At 38.7% G+C, this 26,006-nt stretch overlaps 1 protein-coding gene across 1 annotated transcript in view; it reads right to left on the bottom strand.

The window, feature by feature from the left end:
- The window catches only part of SYPL1 (synaptophysin like 1), a 28,340-nt gene extending 2,564 nt beyond the window's left edge, over positions 1-25,776 (bottom strand). Inside the window, exons 1-5 of the mRNA XM_081101797.1 lie at positions 25,706-25,776; positions 25,371-25,442; positions 7,347-7,471; positions 5,455-5,659; positions 402-590 (exon numbers count right to left, since the gene is read on the bottom strand). Coding sequence (XP_080957923.1) covers positions 402-590; positions 5,455-5,659; positions 7,347-7,471; positions 25,371-25,442; positions 25,706-25,756 — 642 coding nt within the window. The 5' untranslated portion in view covers positions 25,757-25,776. The remainder of the gene's footprint in view (positions 1-401; positions 591-5,454; positions 5,660-7,346; positions 7,472-25,370; positions 25,443-25,705) is intronic.
- Between the last annotated feature and the right edge of the window lie 230 nt (positions 25,777-26,006).

Consider the following 26,006-nt stretch of genomic DNA (forward strand, 5'->3'; position numbering starts at 1 on the left):
GTTGTAAAGTGAAGATAATAGTGCCACCTCCCACATTCCCTTAGATTGTTGGGTCACGTAAGATATGAGTGTAATGCCCTTAGTGTAACACCTGACATATTGACTTAATAAATGTTAGTGACTATTATAAATACCTATCAGGTAGAAGTCTTGCCTAGTCAATTTTAATGACAAAAAAGACTCAATTATGATCTTGTTCAAACCCGTTTTCTAACTTTTCTAACAAACTTTTCTTTGTTGTCATAAAGGTAAAGATTATATGGTAACCAGGATTCTGATAGTTTACTAAAAATAAAACCCAACACATTTAGAAATTATTAAAAGCTATTGTTTTCTTAAATTATTAGGTAAGGTTTTTCAAATAAGCGAAATGAAATATCTTATAAATACTGCATACATACCACAGATACATTTAGGGATCCCATACTAGTCACAGAGCCAAAATAACACTTCAATTCTGAAGAACGACAGGGTGCAAGTTCCTGGATAATACTGTGACTGGTAGCTATTTTAATATCTGTAAGAGCTTTAGCCCAGGCTGAAGTGCTCACCAGCCACAAGAATGTGACAACAAGAGTAACAACAAAGTCCTAAAGTAAAAAGAAGTATGAATTAATAATGAACAGTAAATTTAAAAATACTAAATTTAAATCCATAATGAAGGAATTGAGATTACATCGAATCCCATGGTACTGAGAAATGGCCTTCATGTACACTTTATAAGAAAGGGCACAGTCAACATAACAAACATTGCTGTTTATTATTACTAGCCCAAAGCCTGAGCAACAACACTAAATAAGACTCAAGGGCATGTACCTTGGTTGCGGGCATATCCCCAGCGCGGGGAGGGGGGGGGGGTGCAGGAGGCAGCTGATCGATGTTTCTCTCTCATCGATGTTTCTCACTCTCTTCTCCCTTCCTCTCTGTGGAAAATCAATAAAATATATTAAAAAAAAAAAAAAAAAAAGAAATCAAGGTTTTACATAGCCCTTACCACATGCATACCTAAGCCACTCACTCCCAGGATCATATCTTAGACCGTTATTTCCAATAATTGTATCCCTTCAAATTCTCTATTTTAAACAGCCCACTCCCCACTAGCACTTCTCTTTCCAGCTACCTCTCTCTGGCACTGCACCTTAAAAACATCCCCCATGGAGACCTACAATCTGATCTTAGCACTTGTTTATTGTCTCTCAACCTCATTTATGCTCTAATTTCCCTCCTTATTTTATATTCTAAGGTCCTTCAATATAATCCCTTGCATATACTCTTTAACTCCCTTACTCTTCGTCTGCTTTACCAGATTGTTCTGACAAAACTAACTTTAAATCTAATTCTCCATGATATGCAAAATGGAATGGTGAAAAGCCTTATCAGGAAAACTAGTCTTTTTAAATTCATGATCATGAAATTTTCAGAATGCTCATTATAATAATAAAAGAACAAGAAAGAAATCTCTCTGAAAATATCTTATCCTAGTAATTTTCTAAAGCCTTTGCTAGTTATTATATTTCTAAAATCAGAACTGAAGTTTTTAATATTTTGGATAGTTTCTTCTCAAACTAATAAGATGAAGAAAGGAAAAGAAACATCTACTCTTACTCAATCCTTTCTGCTGGGAAACTAAAATTTGTCAATTAGTATTGTTATAAAGATCTAAATAACACTTTTTAAAAATATGCATTTGTGTAATATAAAATATAAGTCCCATTTTTTTTAGTCTTCCTTTAAATTAAAGACCAAAGTGGGAATAATGTAAAATTTGTATCTTTTAATGTTATGTATTAGGGTATACTCAAGGCTACAAGTATGAGTTTATACACAGCTGCAGCGAAACTCCCAAGCTCAGGAATGGATTCTGGAGCTTATCCCAGAAGTGTTTTGTTTTAAAAATGAATCTGATTAGTTTTTAATTACTTTTGCCAGCCAGCTCTTAGTTATTTATTTAGGATAAACACCAGTGACCACTTATGAAATACAGAAATTATGTTACATGTAGCTTGTTCACTTGGTCAAAATGACATTGAATAAATATCTTGTGATTAGAGAACCCAAAACAATACGATTAACTTTACAAACATGGAGGTATTTACATTTTGTATCTGAGCTTTCTACTGTTACTGATCCTTTTAACAAATGTAGATCAAAGAGAAAAGGACAGAAACTTGATAGCTTAAATTTTTGCACTGAGGGAGTTCCTTTTTGCTGCAGGTAGACATTTCCTAAACCCTTGCTAGAAATACAATGACTTTTAGAGAACTGAGAAGTAGTATGTATGAGGTTATCACATGTTTAAAAAGTAATCTCTGGGCTCAAGTTCACAGCTTTGACCAATATATACATCAAATCCTCTTAATTTTTAGGGTTTTTTCCCTCCAAATTAAACAACAAGCTGGTTTTTCCCTTTCATGATTATGTTCTTTAAATCTACTTTGCTGATGGCTTAACACATGACATTCTTATACTTCAAAAACTTTTCTGAAAATAATGCACTGAGTAACCCTAGGATGAGGAGGAAATGTGGGTCTCTGAAGATAGATTTTGTCCTGCTCAGGATTCTAGTTAAGACAATGCACCATGCATACCTGGAGTTCTGCAGCAGTTCACACTGTAGCTGCCTATGGCAGTCCTAGTCCTACCAATCATCAGGATATGATTTATAAGAGATTTTTAGGATCTGGGATACCCTATATTGGTTTGGTTTTATTTTATGGTATTTCTGACTCTCCACATGGCCTAGAACCCTTAAGTTCTTACTACTTAACACAAAAAAGTAGTACATTTACTTAAAAAGGGAACTATAATCCTATATAATAAAAGGCCAGCAACCATAATGGCATAATGACCAGAATGACCGATCAGCTAGTCGCTATAAGGTGTACTGACCACCTCTTGGTCCCTCCCCGCAGCCCACAGGTTCCAATCGCTGGATGGCCAATGGGGAACCACAGGGAACCAGAGTGAATGACGACTGGGCAGGACTGGAAACATGCAATCAGGTGGAAAATGGCCCTGATTGCAGGCTAGGCCTAGGGACCCTACCCATGCACAATTTCGTGCACTGGGCCTCTAGTGAATTTAATGTCACAATTGAAATGTTCCTAGAAATACCTTAGCAGAGGATTGCTAAAATAAAAGAATGTCATCATTAACAAACAGTACTTTAAAAAAAAAAAAACAAATGTCATATTTGCCTATATTTAAAAATTTGGGTATCTCGAGAAAACTTTTTTACATATGTTTAAATTAAAAGTAGAATTCAAGCCCTAGCTGGTTTAGCTCAGTGGAAAGAGCGTCCGCCTGTGGACTGAAGGGTCCCAGGTTTGATTCCGGTCAAGGGCACATGCCTGGGTTGCGGGCTTGAGCTCCAGTAGGGGATGTGCAGGAGGCAGCCAATCGATGATTCTCCCACATCATTGATGTTTTTATTATCTCTCTTTCCCTTTCCCTTCCTCTCTGAAATCAACAAAGATATATATTTAAAAAATAAAATAAACGTAGAATTCAAAATTTAATTTAGAAGCTGGACTTTTACTACAAAAAGCATCTATTATATGCTATATCAAAAAAAACAACAACACTTAAGGAATTAATTCTGAATTATCTCTCTATATGACCACTAATTGATCACTGAGGTGAAAAATTACTTTTAACTTTCTGATTGATGCAACTAGATCAGTTTTATTAGACAGAAAAACCTTCCACAAAAAAAACTAGATTTGGCCCAGCCGGCATGGTTCAGAGGTTGAGTGCTGACCTAGGAACAAGGTCATGGTTGGTTCCCTGGTCAAGGCATATGCCTAGATTGCAGGCTTGATCCTCAGAGTGGGGAATCCAAGAGGCAGATGATCAATGATTCTCATCATTGATGTTTCTATCTCTCTCACCCTCTCCCTTCCTATCTGAAATCAATAAACATTTATTGAAAAAAGAAAAAAACTCGATTTGAATGTTGCTTTTAAAAGTGTGGTCACTTTAAAGCTTATTAAACAAAATATGAGAAATGAAAGGCTCACTGCTAAATTTAACTTAAAAATTTGTTGGGATAATGACAACATGGCAAGAAATGTCTTCATTTAAATATAAGTTATAAAGAATTTTAACAAAATATAATATCTGATCATCATAGTTTTATAGCTGCCTAACATGTAATTTCTGTTGATTAAGCATTACAAATAGTTGATGTCTTTCTGGAAGGCACCTAACAATAAAGAAATGTTTTATAAAAATGTCAGGTTTAAGAACTCTTCTATATATAAAAAATGAAATAAACATGGATGATAAAAAATTGTTTTATTCCTTACTTACCATTTGCATTCTTATGATCCAGGCAGCAAAAATTAAAAATAAGTAAATAAATAAAACCTGTTATCTTATTTCATAATTTCTTCATATTTAAATACCTTCTCTTAAAGTAAACTCATAAATAATTAGCATGTCAGTATTTTCTCAATATATAAATGATCAGTATCACAAAAAACACCTCTGGTTCTCCCTTCAAGTCAGTAACACTAATACTGCCTTTGTACTTATTTTTCTGTAGTGGAGATCAAGCTTAAACCCATGGCTTATCTCTGAATCTGTTACCAATGATCCAGGGCAGATTCTACTAATAAATATTAGAGATTATTTCTATTCTTTAGCTCAGTAGACTAAAGTCAAGAAAGGTGCTAGGACTTCAAATCCAAATATTTTGTTGTCATCTAAAGTTTCAAAATTAACTCATGAATGCCACTAATGCTGAACTCTATAATTCTTATAGAATTATCTGCCTCAGGTTTTAACTTAAGAAATTAAGGAATTTAGACCAGGAGTCAGCAATTTTTTTTTCTTAAAAAAAGGCAAGACAGTAAATATTTTTTATCTCTGTTATAAGTACTTAACTCTGCCACTGTAGCATGAAAGCAGTCATAGACAATATTGTAAATGATTGAGTGCAGCTATGTTCCAAAAAAACTTTATTAAAACCAAAAACAATGAATCAGATTTGGCTTGTGGGCCATAGTTTGCTAATTTATTGACTGTTAATCTCAAGATCATATTGTAGAGGCATACAGGGGGTCTTTGAGAAGAGAGAAAAAAGGGAAGAAGTGGGACCACAGTTATGAAACTACTAGTATAGTCAGCAGTTCTGCTTAATTTCTCTGCTACTTGCAACCTAAGATGGTCTATTACGTATCTGAGGTTTTCCCAGGTTAAAACAGAGTAAGAAGCAAACCTCAACACTCCCTAGAGTACAGAAAAAGTGCTCCAAACACCCTAAAAGAATTGGCTTAAACATGACAACAGGAGAAAACTCAACCTCATGGCAAACATAGGTCAAAATATGTTGAATTCGCTCATGACAAGAATTTTTATTTACAGTGTAAGGAAATCTATATTTTATTGCAAATATAATACATATTTATCATATACAAATTATTTTTGTATAAAAGGAAAGTGATTACTTACAATCATGGGAAGTTTTCGACTATCCCGATATAGGTTTGTGTAACCAAGATAGAGCAGAAGAGCAGTAATGCAGTACAGGAAGACAAAGACTGCAAACGTAACATAGAATTGTGCAGAAGAAGCATAATCTCCAACAAGGACTAAACTGTTCCAACTTATATTACACACATCTACTGGAGAAGCCTGAAATGATGCTTGATTCAACCTATTAAAAGAAATGCACCAATAAATGATCTGGACTCCTCCAACAGAGACAAAAATACACAGGCAGAATATTAAAATGACATTAAAAAAAAATATTCCCCAAATACAGGGCAAGGCAAAAGTAGGTTTACAGTTGTTTGCATGGAAAAATAACAATTAATAAATAATAATACAAGACAAAACTCTGTGCTTTATGTACTCATAACTGTAAACCAACTTTGCTTTATCTTATAAATTAAAAACATTTTTCTTTTGAAATAAAAGGAAAAATTCAAATATTAAAATGAATTTAAGACTTTCATAATATATATACAAATTATACATTATTTCTAGTAATTGATTTGTGATAGATTTAATACAGACTTAAACATTTACAAATCCAGATACTATCTTCTGCATTAAAACTGTAACAGAGTAAGAGGGCTGATATAAAACAGTTTACAATTTGAGACATAATATTCCATTCTAAGAAAGAGACTGTGTGACTAGCACCAGGAAAGCCAATTATAATAATTCACATTTTAATCCTGGATTTAATTACCTGCCAACTTCACTTTGTCTTTAATTTTCCCTATCCATAATTCACAAGAATACTATTGCTAAAGATGCGAATACTATTGCTAAAGATGCAGTAAGAGTTCCTTGTACAGCAAATTTATAAGAGAAGGGTTGGGAGATGGAGCGGCAATGATACCAAGCACTTGCTAACTGACAGATCTTTAATGTAAGATTTAATTTAATCATCAAAATGACCTTAATAGATAATATTTCCAATATACTGACCAGAAAAACTGAATCCTAGAGAGGTCAAGAAAGTAGTTAGAGTAAGTGAAAGGAGCTTCACACTATGGCTTAAACATAGGACACATTAAATAACTGTTCAATGAATATTAAAGTCAAATAGAAGAATTCACAACATATTCATTTTGGCCCTGGTCTGTTTGGTTCAGTAGAGCATCAGCCCGTGGACTGAAGGGTTGCAGGTTCAATTCCAGTCAAGGGCACGTACCTCGGTTGCAGGCTTGAACCCTGGCCCTGGTTGAGGCCAGTACAGGAGGCAACCAATTGATGTGTCTCTCTCACGTTCATGTTTCTCTCTTTCTCCCCCTCCCTTCTACTTTCTCTAAAAATCAAAGGAAAAATATCCTCGGGTGAGGATTAACAACAACAAAAATTCATTTTAATTTGAGGGTAAGAAAATGAAGTTTTATCATAGGATAGGAACTCCATAGAAACTCATTTCACATAAATCCATGTCCTAAAATTATATAAAGAACACTATTATTTAGTAATGGCGAACATATGAGAAATTTGAATTTTTTTCATGTTGTGTTTGCTTCCAAATCATGACTTCTCACACTATGGTGATGGAGCAGTCTCTGTTTTGTTATTAAATTTCTAATCCACTGTAGGATGATAGAATACAAATGTCAAGGCAATGTCATTTAATAATTTTTAAATGCTACTCCCATTTTCTATAATTTTATTTCACCACAGACTAGGGAAACAGTTGGAAGACAGACATTGGTCTATGTACCACAGTTTGAGTATCAATGACCACTATTTACAAATGAGGATGCAATTAAAATTCTTTTATCCTCCAAGATTAATAAATTGCTGGAAATCTTAATGGGTCAATATGAAAGCAAAAAGAATTGTTAAACCATAAAAACAAACAAATAACTCACCTGAATGGATAACCAAAAGTAGCTGTAATGGTTTTATTCTCAGGAACTTTAGGAGGACAACTCACTAGAATTTCTGTTTTGCCCTTAAAACCTCCACAGGTGGCAAAAGCAAAGATAGAAGCAACCTACATAAAGACAAAAAAAAAAAAAAAAAAAAAAAAAGAAAAAGAAAAAGAAAAGAGGGAGGGGGGAAAAAAGCATTACTACACCCAAAACATGGCTCATTAAAACCTTAAATTATTATTAAAAACCTGCTCACAAACATCACAGAAATATATTAACACTAGTGGCCCGGTGCACAAAATTCGTGCACATTAAAAAAAAGAATTGAAGACAGATACAGAGGCAGAGAAGCATCAAACAAATTGTCAAATTACTTCCGAGGCCGGTTTGGCTCAGTGGATGGAGTGTCGGCCTGCGGACTGGGGGGTCCCGGGTTCGATTCCGGTCGGGGGCGTGTGCCTGGGTTGTGGGCACTTCCCCGGTGGGGGATGTGCGGGAGGCAGCTGGTCGATGTTTCTCTCTCATCGATGTTTCTGACTCTCTATCTCTCTCCCTTCTCTCTGTGGAAAGTCAATAAAATATATTTAAAAAAAAAAAAATTACAGCAGGAAGGTTGGGGAGGGGTGAGGGGGAGGAGGTAAGAGATCCACCGAAGGACTTGTATGCATGCATATAAGCATAACCAATGGACACAAGACACTGGGTGGGGTGGGGTGAGGGCATGTGCCCGGGGGTAGGGGAGGCCAGGGGAAGGTCAATGGGGGGGGAGGGGGAAAAGGAGACATATGTACTACTATTTGTAATACTTTAAACAATAAAATTAAAAACAAATAAATTTTAAAAAATTTAAAAAAAGGAATTAGAGGAAATATTTTAATATTGCTATTTGCCCTTTCTCTATAATAGAAGTGTCAGAGATGAAAGAAAATTAGTAAAATGTGTATGAAAATCTCCCTCCTGTCAGAGTCTGGGGCGCACCATGGGACCGAGTCAAGTCCCCACCCACCCGCGTGTGCCTCGAAATCGCCCAAGACCCGGCCGGCCCCACCCCCATCAAGCCCCGCAGGGCTGGGGGGTACAGCCTCAGGTCCCTCGGCCCAGTGCCAGGTGAGGGACACAGCCTCAGATCCCCCATCAAGCCCCACCAGGTGGGGGGCGTGGCCTCAGGTCCCCGGGCCCAGGCACGAGGGTGTGACAACGATTTGCATATTAGCTCTTTATTATATAGAATTATAGAAAATACAAAAGTTCTTAACTATAAATTTAAACATAGATGGTGAAAAACATTAAAATATTTCCTGTGCCTTGGCCGGGTGGCTCAGTTAATTGGAGCATCATCCTGTACACCAAAAGACTGCGGGTTTGATTCCTGGTTAGGGAACATACATAGGTTGTGGGTTCCACTCCTGATTGGGGCATGTATGGGAGGCAACTGATCGGTGCTTTTCTTTCACAATGATGTTTCTCTCTCAAAATCAATTTAAAAATATCCTTGGGTGAGGATTTAAAAAATAAAAATAAAAAGTTACTTGCAACTCTCAACAAATGAGATTTTATTTTCTCCTGAATATAACAAAGAAAATTGTATACCAAACCACATATAAATTCATTTATTCCAGGGGTACCCATTAAATATGAGTATGAAATTCAGAGAAAGTCTTATTTATTGGTATGAAAATCAAAAGGGGTGAATTGGAGGTGTTTTTATTTGGAACCCAAGGGTAAGTATAAAGCCAAGAGACTGTATGCAAAGAAGTGATGTTATTTCATGAGCTTATAAGACCTCATTGTGGATATTCTAGGTCTTAAAAAGTACTTGGAAATTTTTTTTCCTGATCAAGCCAAAAAAAAAACCAAAAAGTAATAATGCTCTCGTAAGGAAAAAAATTGGAAGCATCCTAAACATTGACAGGGTACCAAATAAATTAGAATCCATTTAAACAATGCAACCTTATGTAATCATTAAAATGTTAGGAAATATCTAATTATATAGAAAAATGGTCATTACATATAAAGTTTGTAAAAACAATACATTGTGTATGTGTCTACATCTATGTATTCACACACAACAAAAACTAAACAGGTTATACATTAAAATTTTAACAGTAGTCACTTCTGAACAAAAGATAAAAGATAATTCCTAGGACCTCTATCTCCAATGCTGGCTTCACAGCTGCTATGCATTCTAGAGCCACAGAAGCCGGTCCTACTCTAGCCAGGCTTCTGGTTGAGAATATAGCCCAGCCAACACCTGGATTTCAGTCTATGAAGGCTTTGAGCAGAGAAGGAGGTGTTGAGGGCACTTCTAATCTGAAATCACCATAATCCAAGTGTAAAACTTATGATTCCCCGGAACCCTCTCACTGCCACTTCCGCAGATACTTGCCACTTGCATGCCCATTGCAGCCGCTGGCACTCCTGTACAACAACTTACATGACATGGTCAGAGTCGAGCCTCACAGTTGGCTAGCTAAGGGTTGATCACACACATGAACAGGCCAACAGCAATCAAGACCAAATTACAACAGGAGAGTTCATATAATAGATAAAACGGACATTCCTGGAGTATTCAGCTCAGGAGATCAAGAAGACTGCACCATTGAGTCCCACAGGACATTTACTACAGAAGGCCACCCCACAAAGACTGGGAGGGAAAGCAATTCTACCTAATACATAGAAACAAACACAAAGAGACAGCTAAAGTGGGGAGACAAACAACCCCAAATGAAAGAAAGGGAAGAATCTCCATAAAAATGAAATGGATGAAAGCAATTTATCTGATGACAGAATTCAAAGTAAAGGTTATAAAGATGTTCAAGGAATTTAGTGAGAATTACAAGGCAATTAGTGGGAATTACGATAGCATGAACAAGGAAATAGAAACCATGAACAAGAACAAGTCAGAAATGAACACTACCATGTCTGACATCAAGAATACACAGGAAGGAAAAAAATACATGGGAAGGAATTAAAAGTAGATTAAACAAAGTGGAAGCTCAAATCAGTGAATGGAGAACAAAGCAGAAAAAACCCACTCTATTAGAGCAGCAAAAATTAGAAGAACTTAAAACCAGGATAGTTTAAGGGATCTTTGGGACAATATGAAATGTAACATTTTGCATCACAGGGGAAACAGAAAGAGAAGCAAGAAATAGAAAACTTGTTTAAAGAGATAATGACAAGAATACTTCTCTCAGTGGGTGAAGGATAAAGTAACATAAGTGCAGGAAGCACTGAGGGTCCCAAACAAGATGAACCTCATGGGACCCACACCAAGACACATTATAATTGAAGTGACAAACGTTAAAGACAAATAAAGAACCTTAAAGGTAACAAGAGAGAGACAGAAAGTTAGCTACAAAGGAGTTCCCATTAGACTGTCAGCTGATTTCTCAACCAAAACATTTCAGGCCAGAAGGAATTGGCATGAAATATTCAAAGCAATGAAAAGCAAGGAGCTGAATCTAAGAATACTCTACCCAGGAAGGCTATCATTTAAAATTGAAGGCGAAATAAAGAGCTTCCTAGACAAAAAAGACTAAAAGAGTACATTACCACTAAACCAATGTTGCAAGAAATGTTAAAGGGACTGCTTTAAGAAAAAGATGATTTTGGAGAGGAAGATGGGTATAAAGAAGAAAATGGCAATAAATAAGTACCTTTCAATAATAACCTTAAATGTAAATGTGTTAAATGCTCCAATCAAAAGACATAGGGTACCTGAATAAGAAAATATGTATATATGTCGTGTGTGTGTGTGTGTGTGTGTGTGTGTGTGTGTATACAGTATCTACAAGAGACTTACCTCAAAGCAAAAGATTCACACAACCCCAAAGTGAAAGGATGAAAAAATATATTCCATACAGATGAAAATGGAAAGAAAAAAGCAGGAGTAGCAATACTCATATCTGACATAATAGACTTCAAAACAAAGGCCCATAAAAGAGACAAAGAAGGTTACTACATAATGTTAAAGGGATCGATACAACAAGAAAATATAACACTGGTAAATATAGAAGCATCTAAAAATATAAAGAATATTCTTGGTGGACTTTAGAAAGAAATGGACAGCAATATAGTCATAGTAGGGGACTTTAGCACCCTGCTGAAATCACTGGATAGATCTTCTGGAAGAAAAATCAACAAGAAAACAGAGGCCTTAAACAACACACCAGATCAGGGGGATTAACTGATATTCACAGATCATTTCATCCCAAAGCTGCAGAATATACATTCTTCTCAAGTGTACCTGGAACATTCTAAAAAATAGACATGTTAGGACACAAAATAATTCTTTTTTTTTTAATATATTTTATTGATTTTTTACAGAGAGGAAGGGAGAGAAACAGAGAGTCAGAAACATCAATGGGAGAGAAACATCGACCAGCCGCCTCCTGCACATCCCCCACCGGGGATGTGCCCGCAACCCAGGTACATGCCCTTGACCGGAATCGAACCTGGGACCTTTCAGTCCGCAGGCCGACGCTCTATCCACTGAGCCAAACCGGTTTCGGCACAAAATAATTCTTAACAAACTGAAGAAGATGGAAATCTTATCAAGCATCTTCTCGGATCACAATGGCATGAAACTAAAAATCAACTATAATAAAAACACAAAAAAACATTCAGATATATGGAGGCTAAATAGCATGTTATTAAACAATGAATTGGTTACCAATGAGATCAAGGAAAAAAAACAAAAACTTCCTGGAAACAAATGAAAACAAACATACAACCACCCCAAATATCTGGGACACAGCTAAATCAATCCTGAGAGGAAAGTTCATAGCATTGCAGGCCTACCTCAAGAAACAAGAAAAAGCTCAAATAAACAAACTAACCCTATGACAAAAAGAATTAAAGAGAGAACAAGAAAAGCCCAAAGTAGAAGGAAGGAAAAATAAAGATCAGAGTGGAAATAACTGACAGACTAAACACAAACAATACAAAGATCAATGAAACCATGACTAGAAAAGATAAACAAGATTGATGAACTTTTAGCCTGACTCATCAAGAAACAAAGAGGAACCAAATAAATAAAATCAGAAATGAAAGAGGCGAAGTAACAACTGACATCACAGAACTAGACAGCATTGTAAGAAAATACTTTAAATAACTATATGCCAACAAATTGGACAACATGGGCAAAATGGACAAACTCCTAGAAACATATAATCTTACAAAACTCAATCAGGAAGAACCAGAAAACCTGAATAGGCCGATAACAAGAAATGAAGAAGTAATCAAAACACTCCCAATAAACAAAAGTCATAGACTGATGTCTTCACAGGTGAGTTTTACCAAACATTCTAAGAACAGATACCTAACCTCCTCAAACTATTGTAAAAAAACCTGAAGAGGAGAGAAGACTTTCAAGCTCTTTTTAAAAAGCCAGCATTATTCTAATTCCAAAACCAGGTAAAGACACTACAAAGAAAGAAAATTACAGCAAATATCCTTGATGATTATAGATGCTAAAATCTTCAACAAAATATTAGCAAATTGGATCCATCAATACATCAAAAAGATCATACATCATATACAAAGGGTTACTCCAGGAATGGAAGGCTGGCACAATATTCACAAATCGATGAATGTGATTCGTCACAAACAAAACGAAGAATAAAAATTACATGATCATATTAGTAGGTGCAAATTTGATAAATTCTGGCACCATTTATGATAAATATTTTCAGCAAAGTGGGAATATAGGGATCATACCTCAACATAATAATGACCATATATGACAAACCTACAGCCAACATCATACTCAACTGGCAAAAACTAAAAGTTCCTTAAGATCAGGAACAAGACAGGTGTCTGCTTTCACCATTCTTATTCAGTATAGCACTGGAAATCCTAACCACAGCAATTAGACAAGAAAAAAAATAAAAGGCTTCAAAATTGGAAAGGAGGCTATAAAACTGTCATTATTTGCAGATGGCATGATACTGTACATAGAAAACTCTACAGAATACACCAAAAAACTGCTAGATTTAATAAATGAATTTGGCAAAGTGCTACTGGATACAAATTAACATCCATGAATTGATGTCATTTTTATACACCAATAATGAACTGTCAGAAAGAGAAACTTAAAAAAAATCCCATTTACCATGGCAACAACAAAAAATAAGATACCTAGGAATATACTTAACCAAGGAGATAAAAGACCTGTACTCAGAAAACTACAGGACACTGAAAAAATGAAACAGGAAGACATGAACAAGTGGAAGCATATGCAGTGTTCATGGATTGAAGAATTAACACCATTAAAATGTCCATACTACACAAAGCAATCTGCAGATTCAACACAATCTCTATTAAAATGCTAATGGGATATTTCACAGATCTGGAACAAATATTTAAAAAATTTAAATGGAACCAGAAAAGACCCCAAAAGTCTCAGCACTCTTGAGAATGAATAACAAACTTGCAGGGATCATAATACTGTAATAAAACTATACTACAAAGCTACTGTAACAAAACAGCGTGGTACTGGCACAAGAATAGGCATATAGACCAATGGAACAGAGCAGAGACCCCCCCCCAAATTGATCCACACCATTATAGTCAATTAATATTTGACAAATGAAGCAAGAGCATACAATGGAGTAAAGAAAGTCTCTTCAATAAATGGTGTTAGGAAAATTGGACAGATATATGCAAAATAAAATGTAACTAGATCACCAGCTTATACCATACACAAGAATAAACTCAAAATGGATAAAAAACTTAAATGTAAGTCCCAAAATAATAAAAATTCTAGAAGAAAACATAGGCAGTAAAACCTCAGACATCTCACACTAATACTCTCCTAGGGCAATAGAAACAAAGGAGAAAAGAAACAAATGGGTCTGATACACTGTTGAACAGCAGTATAATGCTTTCCCTTCCATGGATCCAGGGCCATAATCAGGATAATAACTATCAAGGGATTCCCCCCCTCACACACCCCCAAGAAGAAATATAAAGAAATGGAATCTAGTTACAGATATAAAGAGCCCGAGGTAATGTCCAGCACATAGTTTGGGGTCTTCAGTTAAGAGTTAATAATTGGTAAAGCCTGGCCGGTGTGGCTCAGTGGTTGAGTGTTGACCTATGAACCATTCTGGTCATTTCACAATCAAAGTATGGTTCAAATTGATTATTTGTTGTCAGTAGCGATCAGTATTAATGGTTTCAGCTGGTTTTAGAAGCTCAAAATACACCACACCTTCCTGATCCCACCAAATGCAGAAAATTGTCTTCTTTCCGAAGCAATTTGGCCTTGCAGTCGATGCTGATGGTTGACCTGGATCAACCCATGATTTTATGCATTTGGGATTCTCAAAATAAATCCACTTTCATCACCAGTCACAATTTGATGCAAAGACTTTCTTAAGTGCTGCTGAAGCAACATTTTACTGATGACTTTTCGGTTTTCCATTTGTCTTTCGTTCAGTTGATGTGGCACCCATTTTCCTTCCTTTAAAATCTTTCCCATTGCTTGTAAATGATCATAAATTGTTTGCTAAGCAACATTTAATCTTTCTGTAAGTTGTTTTTGAGTTTGACATGCATCTTCATCCAATAATGCTTGTAACTGTTGGTCTTCAAACTTTCTCAGTAGACCTGGACATTCTTTGTCTTTCACATCAAAATCATCACTTTTAAAGCATTTAAACCAGTGTTCACAAGTATCTTGAGATGGAGCATGTTCACCATAAGCTTCCCGAAGTATTCAGCAGCACTTTTTTTCAAAATAAAATAATGAATTGAAACTTCCCACAAATGCTGCTTTTTTTTTTTTTTGGCACAAAATTCGAAATTTTTAAGTGTAAAAAATATCTATGATGTTAACACCTTCAGAAAATTTGACATAGGAAGTTTTGAAGCTTGTTGTCAATACAACAAAATAGCACACATATCAAATCGTATATATATCAACATATGTGTAACTCCATCTATTGAAAAAAATCCGCATTAACCGGTACATCTAGTATATTTCTTTGCCACTTGTGAAATTCATTTCCCATCCCTTTCTATCCCAAAAAATAACTGAAACTGCTGATATGAAATTCTATCTGTACAATCCTATCTAATAAAGAGGAAATATGCTAATTGACCCACATGCCGCAAAGATGGCGGCGCCCACAGCCAATAAGTAGGGAATATGCTAATTGACTGCTCCGCCCTCAAAGATGGCACCACCCACAGCACAAGATGGCGGTGCCCAGCCCCCTCAGCCCCACTGGGGCGGCAGGTGCGCAGCAAAGCCGGGCCCACCTCCAGACAGGCCCAGCCGCTCCACATGCCTGCCTCCGGAGACCCCCAGTCCCCTCAGCCCCCCAGCCGCCCAGGGCCAGCCTGAGGCTCGGGTAACCAGGGCCGGCCAACGCTTGCGCTACTGTCAGTGGCAGCAGCAGAGGTGTGATGGGGCGATGCCTTCCCTTGATCGCCGGGTCGACTCCCGCCCCTGAGGGCTCCCGGACTGTGAGAGGGGGCAGGCCGGGCTGAGGGACCCCCCACTCCAGTGCATGAATTTTAATGCACCGGGCCTCTAGTAATAGTAATAATTCAGGGACAGAATGACAACCAGTTTCTCTTAAGGTCAAAAAGGTTCCATACTCATTATGACAGTCTCATGTCACCAGAGAAACAGTTCCACTTGTCTCTCTGCCCACCATATCCACACTAGAAACATGGAAGATCACTAATTTAGAGATCTGCAACTTCAGAGTTAATATTACGGCCTGGTTCTCTAGAACACAGATAGATACACTACAGTACTCAAATGATGTTCAAAAAGGAAGCACCTGACCTTCTATTTATACCTACTTTTAGACTTACACAAGAAATAAAAGCTTTATTAAAATTAATATACCACTGAAACCCATGCTGGGCCTCCAGGTCAGAGAGTCATGTTAGTACAGTATGCTGGGTGTCCTGAAGGTATGGAGAATCCCACAACATGGAAGGTTAGACAGTGATACCTTCACCTATTCTTTCCCTCTTAGTATTCACATATTATGATGTGAATGTACCTGGCCAAGTGACTTTATGGAATATGTTTATCTAGTTTTTACCAAACCTTCAGAAAATGGACAAGTGGCTTAAAATAGCTTCAGAAACTAAACTGATAATACAAAAACTCATGTCCAAAGAGAAAATGGAAGAATTAACACCCTATGTGAACTATACTCGCCAGCCACATTACAAGGTTAAAATGGACTCCACTTAAACAGATCACAAGGTGCCCCAAAAGAAAAAGGAAAATATCAGATGAGTACCTGAAGTAAAGATTTAAAAATATGAATGGAAATTTACCGATTATGTCATATGCCTTAAGATACTCACATGGCAAAATATGCATCTTATTATAGATGCATATTGGATGCACATTGGGGCTCTGCACATAAAATTTTACAGATAGGGATCCATGATAAAAACAAAAAGGAAAGTTTGATGATTCCTAATATTTTCAGTGAGTTATTTATCCTACAGCCAGAGTCCCAATCTTTACACCTATTCCTAAACCTTGCTCTACACACTAAGGGTTCTACTGGAAACACTGGTACTCATCTAATTTATGCGTGTCTTTTATGTTTCTAGTGCAGGGTCCTCACTGCTATTTGGTTTCATCATTAATCTGATATCATCTACTTAAATCTCTTTCTGTCCAAGGGACAGTTTAGGAAAATGAAATGTATAATTGAAATCTCCAGAAAGAGATCTAAAAATATATTGTATTTAAGTGTTTATGTGCAAAACCAAATGTATCTCTTTTTGCTCTTTTACAAAATCAAATTATCAGTGGGAATAAACTGAAATATTAGCAAAATGTTTTTTTCTAATAAATATCTTTAGTAAATGCTTCAGACTTTGACTCATAAAAAAATATACTTTAACTTTAGACTCTAATCTTACTGATTATAAAGGCAAACATGCTGTGATAGTTCATTTTAAAATATATTTTTATTGATTTCAGAGAGGGAGAGGGAGAGATAGAAACATCAATGGTGAGAGAGAATCATTGGTCAGCTGCCTCCTGCATGCCCCCTAATAGGGGTCAAGCCCACAACCCGAGCATATGCCCTTGACTGGAATTGAATCTGGGACCCTTCAGTCCACAGACTGACACTCCATCCACTGAGCAACTGGCTAGGGACAAATAACCCTTAAGAATTTCGATTATGAGAAATAAACTTGAGTTCTGCTGAAATAAACACTAGACATTTTTTGTTAACTATTAATTATTATATGTTGAAAACATCTTTATGTCACCTCTATTCTCAAACAATTAGTAAGCTGAGTATGGAACTAGAAATTTCTGGGGAATCTAAATATACTTTTTAAAAAATCATTTCAGACTACCCTATTATTTTTATATCTTTTGGAGTGAATCAATATCCTGATTGTTGAGCTGTCTGTCTTTGTTGTTGTTATTAATCCTCACCTGAGGACATTTTTCCCCCATTGATTTTTAATTTAATTTATTTTAGAGACAGGAAGGATAGAGACATCAATGATGAGAAGCATTGAATTGACTGCCTCTGCACACCCCCTACTGGGGATGAGCTGCAACCCAGGCATGTGCCCTAACCAGGAATAGAACCCCAACCTTTGGTTCATGGGTCAATGCTCAACCACCAAGCCACACCGGCCAGGCTCTCCATTAATTTTTAGGGAGTGGAAGGGAGGGAGAGAGACAAAGAGAGAGAAACATCGATGGATTGCTTGCCCCCTGGCTGGGGGGGGTGTGTGTGTTGCGGGGGGGGGGGGGGGGGTGGAGCCTGCAACCTAGGTACATTCCTTTGACTGGAATTGAACCTGCAGTCCACTGAGAAAAACCGGCCAGGGCATGGCTGGCTGTCTTTGAAGTGAGTCTGTCACTTCACAGAAAGCTGATAGCATTTGTTGCCACTGATATAATTTGAGCTTTGAGATGAAAATAAGTTTTCTTCATGTGCTTTAGGATATTTGATGTAAGACTCAGCTTGAGAGTTTATTTCCCCCCTTTCTACCCCTGTCTAGTGCTTTCATAGTCATCTCCCTGTCTGGTAGTTTTATGGTCATTTCTACCTGGCCTTCTGAGTCCGCCAGCCCACAAACAGCACGTTAAGATAGGGCCCCAAACTACCAACATATGAGAATATTTTAAGTTAATACAAATCCAAACTTTAAGCTGGCAGGCAGGCTGATTCAGGTTTTAGGAGGCTCTCTCTCTCTCTCTCTCTCTTTACTTCTTTAAGTACTCAACTTTATGTAAGTCATAAATCCAGGCAATAGGTTGAAACTTCTTTCCAGATTTATTTCCCAGCGCTGGGAACAGTTCTTCTCCCTCTTGTTTCTGTTCCATTCCTGGTCCCTAATGATGTTTACCTTGTATAACAGCAGCAACTCTCAATGGGTGGTCTGAGGACCTCTGGAAGTACCCAAGACTCTTTTAGGGAGTCCACGAGGTCAAAAAATCTTCAAATTTATTACTAAGAAATTATTTGCCTTTTACACTGTATTGACGTTTGCACTGATTTAAGCAAAGGCATTGGTGGATAAAAACCGCTGGGCTTTGGTAAGAATTAGCAATAACAAACTGTTTTGCACTTGCAGTTAAAAAGAAAAAGCCAGTTTCACTTACAAATGCTTTTGATGAACCAGTAACAATCATTATTTTATAAAACCCCGACATTTGAGTTTTCTTAATATTCTGTGATGAAACAGCATGCACAAATAAAGACTTTCACTGCATACCAAAACACAGCAGTTATCTCCAGGGAAAATATTTAAACAATTGAATTGTATGCTGAACTAGTTGCTTTCTTCCTGAAACACCATTTTTACTTAAAGGATAAGTAATAGACAAAATATAGTTATTCAGACTTGAAAATTTGGCATATAGTTTCCTCAAAAACGAATGAAGTGAGCTTTTCAATTCAAGGAAAACTGGCAGGATTTGTTGCCATTGATGTTATGCAAGCTTCCAAGTGATTTATTACTGTTATTTTAAAATAAATGTTTTTAATGTATCAGCTTAAATTTCTAATATGGTAAATATTGATAGACACAACTCACATAAACAAAAAGCTCCTTCAAGTCTACAATATTTAAGAGCATAAAGGAGTTGAGATCAATGTTTGAGAACCACTGTATGGAGCATTGCTCTGTTATTGTAATTTTCCCTTTTATATTTTATCAGAAATTGCTATTTGTATGTGTGGGGGTGAGGGTGCATGTGCTTGTGTGTTCTGAAAGCACTGACAATACTTATATTTTGTCTATGAAAATGACATCCGACCTACCCCATGAGAGTGCTCATGGTAAATACTAAGAGGATTCTAGGTAGGAAAAACAGAGCAGGGGGAAAACAAAGAGCAAAGGAAGGGGGGCAGGGAAGTGAGTCAATAAGTCTATTAACAAGTTGAAGTGTAGAGTGTCCTGGTGGGCACAAACTGATATTTGAAATCCCTTTCCTTCTCTGTAATGGGGGTGGGGGAATAAACACAAATGGCAGGGTTAAGAGAAAGAGAAAGTTGCCGAAAAAGTAGTCTGTGTTACAGACAGATGGCCTAAAAATGTAAAAGTTAAGCAAATGAATAAGGCAAATATCAGTCTATATATACCCCTCTCCCCATAATGCAATACAGTTTATATTTTCTGGGGTGCTCCACTGAGCATATTGTAAACCACAAAATTAGGTTGAAACATGGTCCCTATTAACAAAAATCTTATAGTCTACTTGGGATGTCTAGACTTTAAATATTTTACGTAAACTACTATGTATTTCTGAAAGTTTGTGATTTAAAGAAATTGATATATGTAATGCTCCAAGGATTATAGGTTTTCTTATGGTTTTTCACTTCAATTTTCCTGGATAATAACTTATCCCAAAGTAATGTTTTTAAAGGCATAAGTATAAAATCAGAGAAAACTTCAAACTTGATAAATGAATCAAGAAGATCCTACTTGTTTTAACTTTTAAGATCTTATTATGAACATACATCTAACAAAAAAGAAAATAATTGCTTTAGATAAACTTACCTTTTGTTTTTTATGCTTGAAATTTTTGGTAATGTTTTCAATAATTTATTAAAAGACCAGTTATAAACTGGTATCAAAATGACTAAGAACAGACTGTTAAGAGTCCTGGATGTAATAATAATCATGGGATATTGGGTAAATTACTTAATTTCTCTCAACTTCAGTAAGATGGAATAACAACCCTCATAGATTGTCAGAGGATTAAATGAGAAAATATGTGTCGAGTCCTAGCACATATATTTTATTTAATAAATATCTTGTTAAAATGAGAATAAAGTTGACCAGCACTGACAAAAATATTCAGAGATGGTTATTAATAATTTTAGAATTATTATGGTTAATTAGTCTGTAATTCCTTAGGTACTCCACAAACAGTATCTCTTCTATAACTGTGTGTGTGGAATTAGAAATGCACATTACCTGGATTCCTTAAGGGCTAAACATTTGTTCCGTGTCTACCCTACCCAAGATAGCAGCAAGAAAGTCCAAAACACAAGTGTTAAATATTAAAAGGAGATAATATCATTTTAATGAAAAACTTTTATCTAAATAGTACAGATATCTGACTATAAAGAACCAAATTAAATTTACCAGAGAAATATAAAATACTTTTAAAAAGCTGTTTTTATAAAATTAATCCTTGGCTTTTACTTCGTGTTTAACTCCTACACGTGGGGTATCTATTCTTATCTAAATTTTATATTTTCACCTTGATAGACTGGCTCAAAGCAGGAAAACATGCTGGAAAACAAATGAAAAGCATATAATACTATAACTTCTAAAGTTTAAAATACCTAATAGAAAATAGTGATCTTGAAGGACCAGGAGATATGTATGTCAGACAATTAGTGCTCAATTGTATTCACCATGTCTAGTCTTTTAGAAATACAGCATCTCAGTCCTGGAAAAAACAACTAAAAACTGTTCAAGTACATTATCATCATTCACATATTTATATATTAACTCAGTCATTCCAACAACCCTATAAAGTATTGATTTTCCCATACAAATGAGACAAAAATTCATCAACTTTTAATGAATTACACAGAGAGAACTAAGAGGCAATGTCACCGCCAGGCACTATAACGAGGGGCCAGGAGTACATAAAAATACAAAAGTAAAAAATATATAAATTCTTTATATAAAATATGGTGGCTGCAGTTTAGAAGCAAAATGAAAAGGCTTCTGCTTCAGCAATTGTATTTTTATTCTGGCAATAAATATTTACTGGGCATCTTGCCTTCATGTCTATGATGCATTCAGATTTGTAATCCTCTGAAAGGTACATATTATCAGGTTATATCTAGTCTAACATCATCTTCTAGAACCTTGCCAGTGATAAGGTGATTTGGAGAATTATTCTTTTAGTTATATGGATGGTAAGCAGTCTTTATCTAGATTTTAGATGTGTAAACTTATTTATTAACTACTTTTAGAGGTAACCCCCTAACACACCTCAATCAATGCCTTGTGAAACTAACAATTCATTCAAAACACATTTGAAAATTCCTACAATGGACCTTTCTCCTACAGAACCTTGTTTTATCATTCATTCCCTGATGCCAAGATGTTTTTTCTATCCATCTTCCAAACCATTTCTTCTCTCCTTTGATGGCAAAAAGCTGTTGAATCTCTAGCCCATATTTAAATTTAAAACATAGATCCATATATCTATCTGCCTATATGATACCTCCTTATTTGATGTAAAAAGAGACCACAAACTGAATACATCCAAACCCTTATCTTACATCAAAAATCTACTTCTTTTTCTTAGTGATTTAACTTGGATAACAGTGCCACTATCAGCCCAAGTCAGAAATATGGCAGTCATCTTAGAGTCCTAGTCCTTCCTCTTCTTCACGTCCAGATGCATTCTAATTGCTAAATTTCTCCTCTCTATTCCCACTGCAATTAAAGTTAGGCCCTCATTATTTCTCAGGCAATAGCTTTCCTCTCATTTATGACCTTTCAATCCCCTACACTACTAACAAAATTAAGGTTTCTAAAAGGCAAATCTAATCATATCATTCACTTGTTTAAAACCCTTGAAGGAGTGAGTCCCTACCTTATGGTAGGAATCCTGGGTTTAAAGAAGCTATCCAATAAAATACCCCAAATTCTGTACACTACCCATATGCATTTTCCTAAGGAAAGGGCTCAGAGGGTTAAGAACCATTGGCAGATAGAATAAACTCCACAAACTATCCTGGCAAGCCCTTTGAAATCTTTCAGAATCATCTCAAACCATATCCTCCCTCTCAGTCTATGTTCCAACCAACCCCAAATATAGGTTGTTTCCCCCAAAATGTATACACATATTTTATAAAGGCAGTGTTTACTAAAATACATTTTCTCTTCAAAATTGAGCTATCAGCTGTTAAGGTATATATACATTTGGGGGGACACTCTGCTTTAAGTTCTCAAATAGACTATGCTGCTTCAACTTTTCACACCACTGAACATAGGGTTCCCTTTGCCGGGAAAGTCACTCCCCTGTGAACAAGTACTCATCCTTCAAGTGTTATTTCATCTATGAAATTCTACCTGTTTCCTCCAAGCAATTGATTTGTCTTTCCTCTCACTTACTGCATCTTGCCTATACTTACACCTTTATTATAGTATATGTTTGTTTTGTTTTTAAGTTCTCACTGGAGGGTATGTTTTTATTGACTTTCATGTCTTTCTTAATAGTTCATGAGGAAAAGACGGTATTTTATTCATGTTTGTGTACTAGTGCTTAGCACAGCACCTATCCTATATAATAAAAGGCTAATATGCAAATTGACCAAACAGCGGCATGACGGGTCACTATGACGTGCACTGACCACCAGGGGACAGACACTCAATGCAGGAGCTTCCCCCTGGTGTTCAGTGCGCTCCCACAGGGGGAACGTCCTTCAGCCAGCAGCCGGGTTCACAGCTGGCAAGCGCAGCAGCGGTGGTGGGAGCCTCTCCTGCCTCCACAGCAGCCCTAAGGATGTCCAACTGCCGGCTTAGGCCTGCTCCCTGAGGGCTCCCGGGCTGCGAGAGGGCACAGGCTGGGCTGTCCTGGGCCAGTGCACCGGGCCTCTAGTATATAACATAAACTCAAATACTTGTTGAATAAACATTCACTACACCAGCGGTTCTCAACCTGTGGGTCGCAACCCCTTTGGGGGTTGAACCACCCTTTCACAGGGGCCGCTTAAATACATCCTGCATATCAGATATTTACATTACGATTCATAACAGCAAAATTACAGTTATGAGTAACAACGAAAATAATCTTATGGTTGGGGGTCACCACAACATGAGGAACTGTATTAAAGGGTCGCAGCATTAGGAAGGTTGAGAACCACTGCACTACACCATTAACAAGAAATAATCTTTTTATAAAAAGTTCTCCTATGTAGTAATAAGTTGTTCAAACTAACAATAGTATATCCTTAAAAAGCTTTAAAAGGATAGTAAAAATATACTGGCTACAAACATTTATCAATTTACTGCTGTTTTGAAATACTAAAAAAAAAGTTAAGTACATCTTTTTTTTTTAAAAAAGACAGACCAATAATATAAGCACAAAATACAAAAACTACCTCTTTGTGTAAGTAAAAATTTTAATTTAATTGTAATCCTTAATGAGATTAAAACCTTTCTATTTTATGAGCTTTTAGTTAAATGTGATTTGTCGCCTGCAAGTTAAATTTTTATATATTCAATTAATAATTTTCTTTCTATTTAAATCCTGACCGAGGTTTACAGGACCCTAAATGTCTGTGAAACAGGTATTTGTGTGCAATCAGCACGGTTTCAGTTTTCAGAAAACACCCCATGAAACTGGGGGAAAGGGAGGGAACAGGGTGTGAGTAGGAAATCAAACAGAGTTCGCACCAGAGAATCCGAGTCTCCGTGTTCCTTAAAAAAACAACAAAAACACACACACAAAAAACACACCACCCTGGGTAGGCGACTTCAAGCAGCAAATGGAAAGGCCTTCTCTCCACCAGGGCAGCACTCACACAGGGTCGGGGGAGGGATGTACGCTCTGCTCGCCATACCCACAGCCCGCCCGCCCACTGCTGTCCGCCTGAACGCGGGCACGGAGTGCGCACTGGGCCCGGCGGCCCCGGAAACCCCGCGGGGCCGGGTGCACCCGCCGCCTCCTCCGGCGGCCTGATCACCGTCAAGGTCGGAGGAAGCCGCCCCCTCCGACGTTAATGACCGAGCGAGAACTCCGGGAGAGGCCGGAGAGCGGGCCGCGGGCGGCGGCTCGGGAAAACTGAAACCTGACGGCGATTCCCAGCAGGTGTTTACGCGCAGCGAGCGGGCCGACGAGACGCGTGCTGGTTAAAAGGCCTTTCCACCGCCGACCTCCCCCCCCCCCCCCCGCACGCCTCCCGCTACCATCCCCGCCAGCTTCCCGGACCCGGGTTATTTTTGTCCATTTTTAACTTGGAGCCAATCTTACAAACAAGTAAGTGAGTGCTCGTCAAATGGGTTCGACCAGGCGCGACTCGATTTCGAAGGGAGAGGCCTCCTGTCAGCACCGGGCCGGGAAGCACGGGCCGGCCCTTCCGCGGGAGGAGGCGGCGGCGCCGGCCCGGGCGACTCCCGCCCGCCGGGTTTCGGTTAGACCTCAACAGGAAGTTTCCTCTCCCCCGCGGGAAACCGTGAAACACTCCCACGGGGGCACCCAGAGGTGAGCGTCGGTGCCGGAGGCGGCCCCGCCCCGGACCCCGGCCGCCGAGGGGTAGCGATTCCACGCCGACCGCGCGTCCCCGCCCGGCGCGGGCCCAGGCCGCGGCCTCTCGTGCCCTCCCCGCCCACCCCGCCCTGTCCCGGGAGGTGGCGGCGACTCCGGGTGCGGCGCGAGCCGGGCCGCGCCCCCACTCACGGGGCTCCCTGCCTCCTCGCCGAGGGCGCCGGCCCGGCCAGAGACGGTGCCGGTGCCGGTGCGGGTGCGGGCGCGGGCGCGGGCGCGGCGGCGCGATTCCCGGCCTGGCCGGCGCGGGCTGCACTCACCCACTCGAGGACCTTGATGAAGCCGAGCGGCTCCTTGAGCGGGTTGAGGTTGAGCTGGAAGGAGGACATCCTCTGAGGGAAGGAGGGAGAGACAATCAGGACGGCTGGGCGGAGGAGGAGGAGGAGGACCGACGAGACCGAGCAGTCCGGCGGCGAGGACGGGCAGGAGGGGCGGGCTCCGGGAGGCGGGCCCGAGAGGCCGAGGGGCGGGGCGGGGCGGGGCGGCGGCGGTTGAGCCGCTTCCCTGGGCGCTGGGGCGGAGACTGAGAGGAGCGCTGGCGGTCGGTGAGGGGTGGACAGGGGCTGGGAAGGGGAGGAGCCTCCCTGGGCCGCACCTGGCCGAGCCGGCTGATCCGCTGGCCCACCAGATAGATGTTGGACGCCATGCTGTGTGCGCCGCGCCCCCTTCCCCGAAGCCCAGGCCCCCACCCGCCGCGCTCCGTCTCCTCCGCGCATGCGCGCCCCCCCTCCCCGCCCCACCGCGTCTGCGCAGCGAGGGTCGCTGCCCTGCGCGAAGTGCGCGGTTCGGGTTCGTTGGGCTCCCACCTTGCAGCACGACGACCGTCTTCCACCCGCTCCTCTTCAGAGTGCCCAGCTTTTTTGATGGATTTATGAAATATTGATAGAGACGAAGCC

The sequence above is a fragment of the Myotis nattereri genome (genome assembly GCF_964212035.1).
Source record: "Myotis nattereri genome assembly, chromosome: 11".
In the NCBI taxonomy this organism is placed as follows: domain Eukaryota; kingdom Metazoa; phylum Chordata; class Mammalia; order Chiroptera; family Vespertilionidae; genus Myotis; species Myotis nattereri.